Below are 14,837 nucleotides of genomic sequence, written 5' to 3'. Positions count from 1 at the left end.
TTTGTGTGAAAGGAAAAAGTAAAACTATTATTGTTTAAGGAATAAACTATAAAAAAAAATGAAAAGACTTTATGCCGGATTTTGTAGTTTTGATTTGATTTTTTACAAAATAATAAAAAGGGTGTTGTTTATTTAAACGAACAATTACATCTACCGCCAGAAGCAAACCTTTTTTGGGGTAACACCCTTTCAGAGAAATATTTTCATGATAGTGAATATTTGATTCGCTCCTCTTTCCGATCGTAAAAGCAAGCAAAAGAAGATGGAAAGTAAAACCTGAAAAGTCGTGTGGGAAATTTTACCTGTAATGTATAACAGAAAATTCGTCTTTTTCTGCGATGGAATGTGCCATATTTGATTATGTTTTTTTTTTGTAATTAGAACACCAAAATATGACTACACATAAACTGTTTTGGATAGTTTGTTTTATAATTTTGTCGCGTTTAAATCCTAATACACACTTTCACGTACTTCGTCCTTTATTTGTATATAAAAAAAAAACGCCTTTGCGTGTGAATATTTTAATCCTAACTGTTTCGAATCAAAATTGGCTGTGGGCAAAATTTTATTTAAGATAAAATGAAAGCTTCTTATTTTTGCTGGTAGACTTCTACTGTTGGTGCTTCTTTTTTTTTCAGATAGGTATTCAAACGGATGTCTTTTTTTGAAAATTTTTTAACGTCTTGGAGAATTTTTGCTCTCAATTTGAAATTATTTTCGATTTGAAATTGACATTGCATTCGTTTGTCTTGGCAAAATTTGAATTGAATCTATTTATGAAAATGGAAAAAAATACAAAATTCTATATTTTGTAGATAGGAGGTTGAAACCTCAACATTAGAGTTCGCTCATATGCTGAATCTTATGATGTGATTTTCATTAATATGGCCTTGATTTTAGGGGGTTTTCCCCTTTTCGAGAATGTTACGTATATTCTCAGGCTTGTAGCTTTTGATGGATAACATCAAACTAAATGAATTTTATTTATTTGGAATCAGCATATGAAGCCAATTCTTTCACCAATGTATCAGTTATTATCAAAATTCCTTTTTCTTAGAGTTTCGGTTACCATTGGGCCGAGTCACTTCTCACTTACAGTTTGTTACCACGAATTGTTTAATGTAAATGCAATGACAACAGAGTATAATATAGAAATAGAAAAATAAAATAAAGTAGAGATAGTGTAATATAGAAAAATGCAGAGATTTTTAGGGTGTTGTTATGTTATAGGGGTCTATTGATTCCATCGTTATATATTTCTGTTCATCTGCCCATGGCAGCATTACAGAGGTTACACCTGGGCTAAGTAGCTCTGTTTAATTGGTTTACTTAAAATCTGTTAGAATAAAAATTTTCTGGTTAGTGTATTAGCGAGCCAATCATAGACCGTTTTACACTCTTACGTTGTATAGTTTGCATTATGGAGGGACAATAGGAAACCATTATTAGGGTGTATCTCCACATCTCCTAGTAACCGTCTTCTCTTCGAATTTGGCTCTTAAAAAGTGATTTTTCGGTTTTGCCAACGAATCCAACTAGCTAATACATCGACTTCATGCTCAGTGGGAAAATGCGAGACAGATGTTAACGCCTTGGCAAAATCCAGATAGTTTCCAATGGGGGTTACCTCGGCTAGTGATCGATTACCTTGGGCGGGTTATCCAAATAGTTATCAATTCTCTCATTTCAAGCACCAGTTTCAAAGTTATTCAGCTTTAATATCGGCATTTCAAACCTCAATAGCTCCCAATTTTTTCTATCATGAAAATTATAAAAAAAACGCCCCAGAATCCAACCAGAAATCTACCTTAGTCAGATGGAATCATAAATTGAGATATGCCTTTAAATAAAGGGCATTTGGTTTTCAGACTAGTGTTTTATGATGCCTATTTTATATTCGGAATTCGAAAGCTCGAATTTTGGAAAAGGCAAAAGGGCGAATTTCGGAAAGCGGAATTCGAAAGGGCATTTGGTTCTCAGACTGGTGTTTTATGATGCCTATTTTATATTCGGAATTCGAAAGCTCGATTTCGGAAAGGGCAAAAGGGTGAATTTTGGAAAGTGGAATTCAAAAGGGCATTTGGTTCTCAGACTAGTGTTTTATAATGCCTACTTTATATTCGGAATTTGAAAGCTTGATTTCGAAAGGGCAAAAGGGTGAATTTCGGAAAGCGGAATTCGAAAGGGTATTTGGTTCTCAGACTGGTGTTTTATGATGCCTATTTTATATTCGGAGTTCGAAAGCTCGAATTTTGGAAAGGGCAAAAGGGCGAATTTTGGAAAGCGGAATTGGAAAGGTCATTTGGTTCTCAGACTGGTGTTTTACGATGCCTATTTTATATTCGGAATTCGAAAGCTCGAATTTCGGAAAGGGCAAAAGGGCGAATTTTGGAAAGCGGAATTCGAAAGAGCATTTGGTTCTCAGACTGGTGTTTTACGATGCCTATTTTATATTCGGAATTTGAAAGCTCGAATTTCGGAAAGGGCAAAAGGGCGAATTTCGGAAAGCGGAATTCGAAAGGGCATTTGGTCCTCACACTGGTGTTTTATGATACCTATTTTATATTCGGAATTCGAAAGCTCTTGAATGATTTTAGCTAAGACAGAGACTTTCATGCTCGGTGGAAAACTGCGAGACAAATTTTTAAGCTTTGGAAAATCTTGCTGGTCTTGGAAATTAAACACAAGACAGATTTTGATACTCCATTCTGAGTTAATCTCGACTTACTCTGTTCCACTCTCATTGACTACCAAAAAATACCTTCTCTACTTAGTATTGACAGGAATGTTTTAGACTTAATTTTCGAACCGTTGAAGCTATAGCTAAGAATAGTTTGTGAGGTGAAGAAAATAAACTTTAAAATTACCAATGCACGAATGAATTAATATCTAACTTCAAAATTATTTTATTAATAATTAGTAATAAGTAATTATTAATAATAAATAATTTATTGTTTGTGCATCCAACTTTCTTCTTTGCTTTATATTATCCTTTTTTCTCACAATTATTGGGGGTTACTTTCAATACGCAGGGGTTGCTGAAAACAACGCATGTCGATAACCCACTTAAGGCCCATTCACAATGAAATGTTATCAATGTAGAGATTTAGCTAGCCCAAATTTGAGCCAATCAGAATTTTTTCTATTTCTTATTATGAAATATAGCACGTGACCAACACTGCTTAGTTGTGATAATAGCATTACGGAATTGTGCCTCGTTATTATAGGCACTATGAAAAATGTGCACTGGAGAAAAGATAAATAACTTGTAAAAACACAACATAGGTGACTTTTTTTCAAGAAAATCGAAATAATCGGAATTAATAGCGACTCTGAACTTAATGCTTAGGTTGCCCGAGCAAGTATTTGCATGTTATTTTTCTGCTTTGTGTTTAGATGGAAGAATAATTTGAATTTTGGATAAAAATCGTTGAAAAAATATTTATTTTCCTTTTTTTAAGCACGTTTAGGTCATTTTCAGAAAAATTCTTGTTGATAAAATAATTCTGATTCGATCAATGTATAGATCTGAGACTAATGAATCCGACGATATGCGTATCCTGTCCTTTGCGTAAGTTACAGCTGTAGGCTTGCCGCAAAATGGTATGCTATTCAGGGAATATAAACCTTCATAACGTCAATTTATGTTGAAGTCTGTTAATTACAGTGGCGGATCCGGGAGGGGGCCTGAGGCCCCACAAGATGTTTTCTGGCACCCTTGCTCCCTGTTTTTTTTTCTGTCTTTCACAAAAACAAAAAAAGAGAAAAATCTCAAAAAAAAAAACAACAAACAAACGAGACTGTGGCCAGTGGAGAGAAAAGAAAAGACAAATGCAAAACAACGCGGATATTTCGCCTGTATTCAAACAAGGCGTCTTCAGCACTTAAAGAAACAACAAGAAGAACAATATAAAAAAAAACAAGATAAAATTAAAAACCAATAAAACCACCACCAAAAAAACAATGTACAATTGGCGCAAACTGATCCACGTAGGGAAAAGATGCTATTATTATAGAGTTACTTCAGTGAGGACACCCGAGTAACTGGGAAAAAAAAAACCGTAAATTACTTTAATAATTCTGTTGTGAAATAATCCTTTTGTTAGCTATTACTGAAGCAAATCGTTTTGGTCTAGCAGGTAAAATAGTCCCCTGGTGATTATTTAAAATCTTTACTCCCTTATTGACTGTTGATTCACTCTTTAGAAGGTTATCATAAATTGAGGCAATATTTAAATTACCTGTGTCCCTATTTATCGAAAGGTTAGCAAACATATGTTTTTTAATTTCTATGGCTTCCCTCGCCCACTGAGTGTAACCCTTATCATTTGAAATAGCTAAGGCTTCATCAAATTTAATTTTACAAAATGATCTGGTTGAAACCAAATATGCTCTGCTAAAGCTGAAACAAAAGGTTCTGGAGGCTTGCTTAATTGTAGGGTTTTTTTCTGTTCAATGTTGGTGCTCAATAAATCTTTCAACAAATTGTTGGTGAGTCCTACCAATATAAAACTTCCAACAAAAACACGGAATTTTATATACCCCACTTACTAAATTTCCCCAGGTTAAATCCTTACCAGAACTAAAAAAAACTACCCATTGGCCTCAACGATTGGAAACATGTATCAATACCAAATTTACGTAAAACCCGTGAAAGTTTTTCACCCAAACCAGGTACATATGGTAATAGAGTCTTTCACTCTTTTTTTTCAATAAGTTTGCCAATTTGGTCAATTATTGGCACCCTTGTCGCATCCCCCCCCCACCAGATTTTTCTCTAGATCCGCTCCTGGTTAATTGATTATTTTTTTTTTCAAACCCGCTTAATAACATTTTTATTATTGCTCTAACCTTAAGGTTAAATTTTAGCGGCATGTCTAAGGACTGTTTTGGTGTTTCTGTGCTAATAGCTTTTCTAAATCAGGCAATTCACAAAACCGGGTCATCTACCCGGTTTTGTTCTTTAAAAAACACATTGTGTTTTTAAACATTCTTTAAAAAAAAAACAGTAAAAAAATCTGTCAGTTTAGATGCTAGCTAATTTGACAGATTGACAAAGACTTATAATTGGAATTTATTAGACAATAAGCTAGATTGCATAACCATTATCCGATTAAACATAATTATAAATTTGGTTCTTGAATGCTAGATGGCAATTGGAATATTTTCTTGGCATTAATTCTAACAAATTACAAGTCTACAAATTACAGTTTTTTGTTGTTTTTTTTTCATGGATTTCCGAACAGACATGTATCTTAATTTGTGTGTACTTAGTTTGATTAGTAATAGCTGGCCAGTTTAAAAACGTTTATATGTTTAAAACGTCGTATCAGAAAACTCAAAAAGCATTATAATGGGTTAATTTCTGAATTAATTTTGAGTTGAATATTTTAAAAGGTTTCATGTATGCAACCCCTCAAGTTTTTCTGCTTGGCATGACCTTAGAAATGAGACACTTATTTTTATTTGGATATATGGCGTAAGATTGCACCATATGGTGCAAATAATCATGACTAGACAGAGGGGGGGGGGTACTTCTAAAATATTTGGATTTTTGTATATTCGTGCATATTTCCAAGCTTTTGCTTTGATCTGTAGAAACTGAAACTTATTTTATAATGGAGGGATTTCACCCTCTATCCCAGTCTTTTTAAATGTACAATTACGCTAATCTAATTTGAGTTTTTTTCAATGTGCAAATTTATAGCATTGTATTCAACGGAAGCTAATTATATAGTAATTATTTTAAATATATAATAGATAATAGAAATAATAAATATATTTTAGGAATAATTATAGAAATATATAACAATCAAATACATATGTATATATAGGCTAAATATATATATATATATATATATATATATATATATATATATATATATATATATATATATATATATATATATATATATATATATATATATATATATATATAATAAATATGTAATATGTAATTAAAATTGAATATGATAATAATTAGCATGGTTTTGTAATTATATGATAATTATGTAAAAATAATTTGTAATAATAAAAAAAAACTGATAATTTTCTTCTTTCTTGTAGATGCCTTATCGTCCAAGACTTAAGAGACCGACTGTTCGTGAAATGCTATTTATATTAGAAGAAGATAAAGAAACCTGTAGGTCGCCATTATTGTATAAAGCCTTTGTCAAGTGAGGATTCGTAACGCTGTTTTAGTAGTTGTTTTATTGAAAGAAAATGTTTTGTTACCGATAGTGTGTTTTCAATTTATTTATTTTTATCTTTTTTAAGTTGCTAGGCCTTGGGGTTTTTTCTCTTTTCTAAATAGAGTTTTAAATGAATGAATTGTTTTTTTGGATTACAACCTTAGTTTTGTAAATTTGTGGCTATCTCCAGATATAGCAGATTGTAGGAGATCGTAAATCAATTGAAGGCGATAGAAATTGGTAAGGCCTGAGGCAGGCGAGGACCGTTTAATAATTTTTAAAACTACACTGGCTATACATGGGAAACTGAAAAAAAAAATTCGCGAAGAAGAAAAAACAAGGATAATAACCAGTTAGTGAAAAAAGGAAGGATAAATATGCTTAACCGAAATATGCAGATAAATAAATAAATAACGATTTTATTTTCAAACGCCATAAAAACGGTCATGCTGATCAGCGGCAGTTTTTGTCATAATAAGACACTAAACATATAAAACATATGAAAATCACAGCCATAGCCATCGTCCTCCAAAAATATACATTGATTCGAAATATCACAGTTTTAAACTAAACTGAGTCAAACGAATAATGATATAAAGAAAAGTAGATATGTACAATTATTGAGGAGTGGGTGCAGAATTAAAAATCTTGACGAACGAGGGAACAAAACTACTTGCGTACCGCATATGCCATACTGGTACCGGCTGAATTTTTGGTACCGGTTGAGCTATATTTCACCTTTGGCGCGAAGGAAGGATTTCACGAAGCCGCGGATTTTCCAAAGTACCGACACCAAATTTAAAACATAATTCATAACGGCATGTCGAAAGAGTTTTATGTGAAAATTGTTTCAAAAGGGAGCAATAAGGGACTATGGGAGATTTCGACACTACCAGAAGAGCTCGGTCCTGGGTCCTTTCCAGGCGGTCCCTCTGGTCCGAAGTCAGGCCGTAATGCCAAACGGGACAAGTATATTCTACCAGCGGTCTGACAAATGTAAGAAAAATACGCAATAGGTGGGGGGTTGGAACACCATGATGAGCAAGGAGTTTTAAAGAAAGTATACCCAGGTTTGCCTGTTTGATAATCTCCCGTTTTTCCCACTTCAGGTCATGTGTGAGATAAATTCTCAAGAGTTTGATATCCATGATGCCTGAAACACTCTGTAAAGCAAAGGATGAACTGTCCCTCAGAAAAGAAAAGGTTATTATAAGCGATTTTTCACGATTGACAATCATTTTGCCCTCCTAAGCTTAGCATGATAAACTCGCCATTATTCTGTCTGCCTCATTTGGAACACTCTTTTCACCCAGCTCCAGTACGAATAAATCATCAATGAACTTAAAGCGATCCAACTCATCATTTGCCAACTCATTTACCATAACCAAAAAAGTAGAGGGCCTAAAATTGCTCCCTGGGGAACTCCACAGTAAATTGGCTGGGAATCAAAATAGGCTGGTTTAATCTTAGTTTTTATTACTTCTTCCTGAAAGAAAATTTGCAACTACTCTTATCATAGGCAGTGCGCTAGCGCTGCTTAAGTAAAGAACGATGTGGGCACAATGTGTTTTTTTTTTGTTTTTTCTCCATATCCGGGCTCTTCGTATCGAAAGAGTTGTCGTAGAAAGTTCGGAAAGGGCTCATTCGATTGGAAATTGGAGTGGTTAGGGCCCTTTTTAATAGTCGAAAGTGATTGGAGGGCAACTAGCCCCCCCTCCCTACTGCCCATCATTCCCCCAAACACATCCAATCAAAATTTTGAGATAGCCACTTTGTTCAGCGTAGTTGATTTCCCGATAGAAAATATCTTTTTGAGGAGGACACTCCCCCACAACCCTCGAGGCAAGGGTTTTAAGTTATACTCTGAGGGCATAAAAGAACAATGTTGGCACAATGTAGGCCTACCCTTTATTATTTTTTTTTTCCTTTAGAGCAGGGCACTTCATATGGAAGGGGTCGTCGAAGAGACTTCAAAAAGGACTCATTCGATTAGAAATCGAGAGTTCTAGGGCCTTTTTTAATAGTCGAAAGTGATTGGAAGGCAACTAGCCCCCCCCCCCCGCCCATCATTCCCCCAAACACATCCAATCAAAATTTTAAGATGGCCATTTTGTTTAGCGTAGTTGATTTCCAGATAGAAAATTTGTTTTTGAGGAGGATACTCCCACAACCCTCAGGGCAAGGGTTTTAAGTTATGCCCTGGGGGCTTATAAGGTTTTTATAGAAGGCGTTGTCGTAGAAACTTCAAAATAGGTTCATTCGATTGGAAATTCGAAGGGCTAGTACCATTTTTAATAGTCAAAATTGATGGGAGGGCAACTAGCCCCCTCCCCCCTCACGCCCATTATTCCCCCAAACCCATCCAATAAAAATTTTGAGATAGCCATTTTGTTCAGCGTAGTTGATTTTCAGATAGAAAATATGTTTTGAGGAGGGCACTACCCTCAGGGCAAGGGTTTTAAGTTATGCCCTGGGGGCATATAAGGTTTTTATAGAAGGCGTTGTTGTAGAAACTTCAAAAAAGGCTCATTCGATTGGAAATTCAAAGGGCTAGGGCCCTTTTTAATAGTCGAAAGTTATTTTTCTCCAGGTGCCCATTTGGAGTTGTGGCAACTCTGGTTGAGCTTACAGAGTCACGTCACTGACCCCCGTTCCAAATCAATTAACCAGCGATACCAGGACTTGAACCCCTACTCACGGCCAAAGGACTTCAAATTTAGCGTACTAACCACTCGGCTAGGACGCTGGTAATGACGAAAAAATCTGCAAAGCAAGCTTTTGTAGCGATAAAAGAGAGGTGATAGAATTTTGCAGGCCGAAGGCTAGAGCTCCGATCGTAAGAACTGGATAGAATCGACGAAAGGTATTTAGTAAATTGTGTTTTCGAGCACTGAATAAAGAGCTAAACTGCTGAAAGCTGAACAGCGAAACTTTTGCATTATAATCTTGGAAGTGGGAGAACCATTGTAAATTATAGGAGACGCAAAATCTTATTGAAAAAGAGAACCGGAAAAAAAAAACTAGACAAGGAATGATTGAACACAATGGCCTAAGGCCTAGCACTGCCCTTGCGAAACGAAAGCAAGTTTGATATGTTAAAACAAAGAGTACAGGTAACTTGTAAGAGTTGGAACTGGCGCTAGTGTCGAAAAAAAATCAGCGCCATATAGCACTGCGACATTTGGCATTTTCTGAATGTGAAAATAAGAATAATGAATTTAATTGGAAAAAAAAGGTAGTAATAAGTGTCTGATCTCAGTTCCTGACAGAAAAACGACATAAAGCTCAAGAAAATGGAGTATCGCCAGATACTAGTGGCAGTGAAATCGGATTTTGTTTTCTAACAAAATAGGAGAAACCAAAAAAGACCGCTAGTTATGTAGTCTTGTAGTAGCGAGCTCCAAAGTAAAAAAAGAAACGTGGATAAAAAAAATCAGCCAAAAACAGACAAAAACCGTGTGGCACCAACTAGCTTAAGAAGCCGCAGCTTCCCATTGAAGCTTTAGTTGTTTTTTGTTAGAAAATGAAACTTGTTTTATACTAGAGGGATTTCACCCTCTATCCCAGTCTTATATTTTATACAATTTTATGGGTGATAGTTGTTTATTTTCTTTTTTTTCTTTTTTTTTTGTTGATTAGTTTCCACTCTTATAAGTTGACACTACTCTTTGGGTTAGAAAGTAAGAGAAGGTCAGAAAGTTAGTCTTAAATGCTGAAGACTAGTTGGCAAGCAGATTTAACCTCAGAAAGCCTAAGAATTAAATTTGTTTTGAAATTCATTAGTTAAGGATTCACTGACTACTTCTGTATAAGCATAGAAAGTTAGGTTATCATCAATATCAAAAAGAGGGCCCTTACCGCGTCTTTTTAAACAAAATAAAAATATCTGATACTAGTTGTAGTGAAAGTTTGGGAAACTTATAAATGAAGATCTACTTGTAGTATAGAATACAAAAAAAAAAAAAATGTGTCGAAATATTTGCTTATTTTTTCTTCTTCATGGTTCGCCACTGGCTGACAAAGCCAGTGTGGCTTTGTCAGCCATTGTTTTCTTTCCTCTCTGAGTTTTATTTGTCATGTATAGCCAGTGTGGTCTAAGAATGTATTTAGGAAAATACCTTTGTTCGAAAACAATGCAAAATGGTTCTGCACAGTTCAAGCGGATTGCAACTCATTTTTAACAACCAAAAATAGACAATTAAGCATTTTACTGTATACAATCTTTGCTTTTAATGACAAATCATATCTTCAATCTAGCGTTCCCGATAAATTTACGATCGAAAAAGCTAGACAGACGTAGACTTTTCTCCGAGCGTCTTAGAAACAATTATAAGCTGACTTTTCCACAGAAAAGCACATTCCGGCAAAGTATTTAAATTTCTAAAACGTGAACACTCGAGTTGCTTGGCGAAACTTTCAAGTGAGGTAGTAAGTAACCCCCCAATCCTTATGTCAAAAATATTCCGACGTGCTGAGAAAACCTCTCAGACTAATAAGTCAGCCTCAAATCGATCAAACTGAATCTTAACCCAGAAAGAGATCCTAGTTTGTAAGCTACCGTCAAATACGCCTACTGAACCGCTATGTCTGTCCAGCCCCTAATATTTCAAAAAGTTATCGAAAAGTTCCAAAACACACACCAAGCAAAATATTTCCCTAACATTTACTAAGGTAAATAACATGCATATATATATATATATATATATATATATATATATATATATATATATATATATATATATATATATATATATATATATATATATATATATATATATATATATATATATATATATATATATATATATATATATATATATATTATATATATATATATATATATATATATATATATATATATATATATATATATATATATATATATATATATATATATATATATATATATATATATATATATATATATATATATATATATATATATATATATATATATATATAAATATATATATATATTTTAAAAAAGAGGGAATGCGAGACTCTATTCCTAATTGTCATTCTGATTGATCAAATTTTCTCTTCACTTTCAATTTAGAGAGCGCCAAGTGTGAAAGTCAAAATAGCTCCAAAAAATACAAAATCTAAGTAGACACACCTCTCATACAAAAATAATCACATGACCATCACCAGAATTATAGAATTATCTTTTCTAAACAGACTTTTCCACAAATTCAAATGTACACCTAAAGCTAACGGTAGCCCTCAAAAAGTGGATCTCAGAAAGGGTATATATAAAGTAAAAAAAGAAGAATGTGCATTAAAAAGACCTTGAACAGACTTTTTCTAAAAAAAACAAAACAAAGATCCATTCTAAACAGGCCTTTCCACACGTCCAACGTGGAGCTAAAAATGGCAGTACAGCATGCGTTTTCTTTTTCAAAAATGAAAAAAAGGTGAGAATGTACACTAGGAAATTTTTTACTGAACGAAACTTCTAAATCGAGACTAATCTTATAAAAAAGAAATAATCCATTTAGTTCTGCTAACCGTGACGATTTTTTTTTTTTATTCTATATTCCAGTTATTCAATTCTTCTCAAAACCGCCAGTTAAAATGAGAATTTGTGGATGTGGAATAGGGGTCGGCACCGTTTCTGTTTCTGTTTCTGTTTTTTTTCTACCGTTTTCTGTTCTGTTTTTTTTTGGGAGAACCGAAAAAACAGAAAAAATGTAGCCGTTTTTTTATTACCGGTCCCGTTTCTGTTTCGTTTTTTTCTCGCCGTTTTTGCCGTTTCTGTTTTTTTTAAACCCGTTTTTCTTCATTTTCCGTGTTTTGATTGTGAATAGCACCATAGCGCAGTCTAGCGACTTTTATTGGATAAGCGATACTTGCCATCTATCGAAAAGCGCTGTCTTTACGTCTTCCGAAGAAAAGATTTGCTATTGAAGAAAACATTCGCCATAGTAAAAATTAATCTAAAGCAGTCTACTTGGATTTACACCTTTGGTTAGTCTTGGTTAGTAGATGGTTACCTGGTTGGGTAAAGGTGCAGATTAGCTACCCCAGTAGTGTAGGGTGCAGAGGGCCTGAAAATAGAACCAGGATATACACTAAGAAGTGATTTGTTTACATCCAGCTTCAACTGAACCCTATCTGTGCAAATTTACAGCCCAATTGACTGAATAATATACAGTAAGTAATAAGTTGTTTCAGCAAACATGACATCTAGTTACAGCAAAGAAAAGGAAGGTCAAGCAGCTCAAAGCTGAACTCCAGAATGTCCGGAAAGTGAATTTGACCCTAGACTGCTGGTCTTCAAGAACGGGGTCTGGCTTTTTAGGTACTACAGCTCATTATGTGATGAAAAGCACTGATGGCAAGCTCACTTTGGTGCATAGAATCCTTGAGTTTAAGAGACTAAAAGTTGCTCACACTAGCGCCAACATTCTTCGTGCAATCCGTAGTAGCCTCCAGAAGTTCAGAATTCTACGGAAGGTCTACTTTATAATTACTGATTCAGGAGCTAATATAGTAAAGGCTCTCAGAGACGGTGACATTATGCGAAGCTCATGCTTTGCACACAACCTGCATAATGTGGTGACTAATGCCCTTAAGCTGTGGGAATGCAGAAACCAGGCAGATTTAGTGAGCGTTCCCCACCTAAATGATTCAGGATCCAGTTCAGAATCTGATGACAACGTTGATACTGCTGAACAAGATGACTTTCCTGACCTGATTGTAGGAGATGATGACATTGAAGAAACTGGGTATACCGACTGTAGTAATGATGATGATAGTAGCTCAGAATTAAATGATCCAGACCTTGACAGCGATAGTGAGAGCTCAATACCTAGACAAAGAGGTGTCTCTAGTGAAGTATTGACGCTGGGACCAGCACTGGTAAAAATACGAAAGCTGGTTAAAATCCTGAAAGTATCATCCAAATCCCACGATCTTTTGAAGCTATCTGCAAGACATATAATCTTAGTCAATCCATCACAAAAGACATGAATGTTCGATGGAACAGCACACTTACCATGATAGAAATGTATTGTGCCCGAAAAGAGCCACTGCGCGACTTCTTCAACCAAAACCTACGTGACGCTAAGATTAGAGAGCTCGAACTTCATAGCAATGAGTGGTCCATCATGGAAGCTGTCATTAAGGTTCTTCGCCCGTTCAAACAGGCAACAGTTATAGCTAGTGGATACAATTATGTTTCGGCAAGCAAAGTCGTGCTGATGATTAAGGGATTACTGTTGTTTTGTCAGACTCCAGATACTAGTATTATGGCTGAGTCAATCAATGGGCTGAAGGAACCTCTAGTTGTTCAGCTCAGGAGATATTTTTCAGCCAGTCCTAAGTTTGATATGATGCTCTTCACAAGAGCTGGCTTTTTGGACCCTGCAATTTATGAAAAAATGACACATGTAGACAGAGAGTCAGCTCGTCAGTCCATCTCCTCGCTTCTCCAGCAATTCATCTCCAAGCAGAGAAGCACAGAAGAACTCGATCCAATCCAATTGAATTCCACATCTTTCCCTATTGACGTCGCTCCTACTAAGGCAGGGACTAACCGAAAAGGGTCACCAGAGACTCTTGATCAAGAAAACAGCTTGTTTTCTAAGTTTCTAGACACGACTGGGCTACGGATGAACTCTACGAGGCAAAATGCCAACAGTATGAGCATTGACCGCGTGGCAGCAAATATTATCAGGGCATATGAGGAGAGAGTTCCTGTGTTTTTGAGCGAGAGACGAAGATCAGGACAAAATAATTCTGATCCACTAGAATTTTGGTCTGATTACTTTTACACTTACCCGGAGTTAAGTGAAATTGCATGTATGCATCTATCAGTCCCTGCAACTTCAGTTCCCAGTGAGAGTACATTTAGTATTGCTGGGTACTTTACGCGAAAGCAGTATTCACGAATGACTGCAAAATCACTTGAACTCCGAATGTTTTTAAGTGATAAATTTTAATTTATGTGGTCTTTTCATATATTTGTTTTTTTGTATATTTGGTCATTTTTATTAATCTATATTAATAAATATTCACTTTACTCTCGTAAATCTAAAGAAACTGAAAAAAAAACAGAAATATCTTTTAAAACGGCCGTTTTTAATTAAAAACATGTCGTTTCGTGTTTTCGGTTAAAAAAAAGTCAAAAAAGAAACGGATTTCCGTTTTTTTTTCACTGTTTGCGTTTCTGTTCCGTTTTTTCATTGCCGTTTTTTACCGTTTCTGTTTTGGCCAAAAACAGAAACGGTGTCGACCACTATTGTGGAATAGGCTATATAATATATATCAAGCAAGAATAAGACTCTTCCACAAATTCAAATGTACACCTAAAGCTAACGGTAATTAACAGTATATGTTAATTACATCTACTGTTTAAACACCTCACACAGATGATTTTTTGCCAATTAACTTCGTACTTTTGGGGTAGTTCTCCGTTCCACTTCTTCTGGCAACACATCATAAATCCATTCTTAATACTTCTCAGTCTAAATATTAGAAGAGGTTCGTTATATACTGAAATGTGTAAATGCAAATGAAGTTTTTTTTAGAGTTGCCTCCTGAAAAGTTTGCGGCTGAGCAGTTTCCCCATTATAAAGGCGCACAAAAAAAGACCCGTCACGTATATTTGTGAATTTTAGAGGTTGTACCTCTAAAATTCTTACA

General features: G+C 34.9%; 2 protein-coding genes across 3 annotated transcripts in view; both read left to right on the top strand.

The window, feature by feature from the left end:
• Positions 1-6,364, top strand: part of LOC148945407 (transcription initiation factor TFIID subunit 4-like) — a 164,934-nt gene extending 158,570 nt beyond the window's left edge. For both annotated transcript variants that reach the window (XM_089099644.1, XM_089099643.1), the window contains exon 11: positions 6,067-6,364. In XM_089099644.1, coding sequence (XP_088955770.1) covers positions 6,067-6,180 — 114 coding nt within the window. In that variant the 3' untranslated portion in view covers positions 6,181-6,364. The remainder of the gene's footprint in view (positions 1-6,066) is intronic.
• Positions 6,365-13,159: 6,795 nt separating this feature from the next.
• Positions 13,160-14,134, top strand: LOC148945406 (E3 SUMO-protein ligase ZBED1-like). Its single transcript, XM_089099033.1, has one exon. The coding sequence runs from the start codon at positions 13,160-13,162 to the stop codon at positions 14,132-14,134; it is 975 nt and encodes a 324-aa protein (XP_088955159.1).
• Positions 14,135-14,837: the final 703 nt, after the last annotated feature.

This window comes from Artemia sp. Qi Xiang Cuo, chromosome 13, assembly GCF_049724085.1.
Source record: "Artemia sp. Qi Xiang Cuo chromosome 13, ASM4972408v1, whole genome shotgun sequence".
Lineage (NCBI taxonomy): Eukaryota > Metazoa > Arthropoda > Branchiopoda > Anostraca > Artemiidae > Artemia > Artemia sp. Qi Xiang Cuo.
Note: the sequence above shows the minus strand (reverse complement) of the source record. Positions and strands in the feature narration are given on the sequence as shown.

Excerpts from the sequence above, each read along its gene's own strand:
- LOC148945406 (XM_089099033.1), top strand. The coding sequence starts at position 13,160 with ATGAATGTTCGATGGAACAGCACACTTACCATGATAGAAATGTATTGT.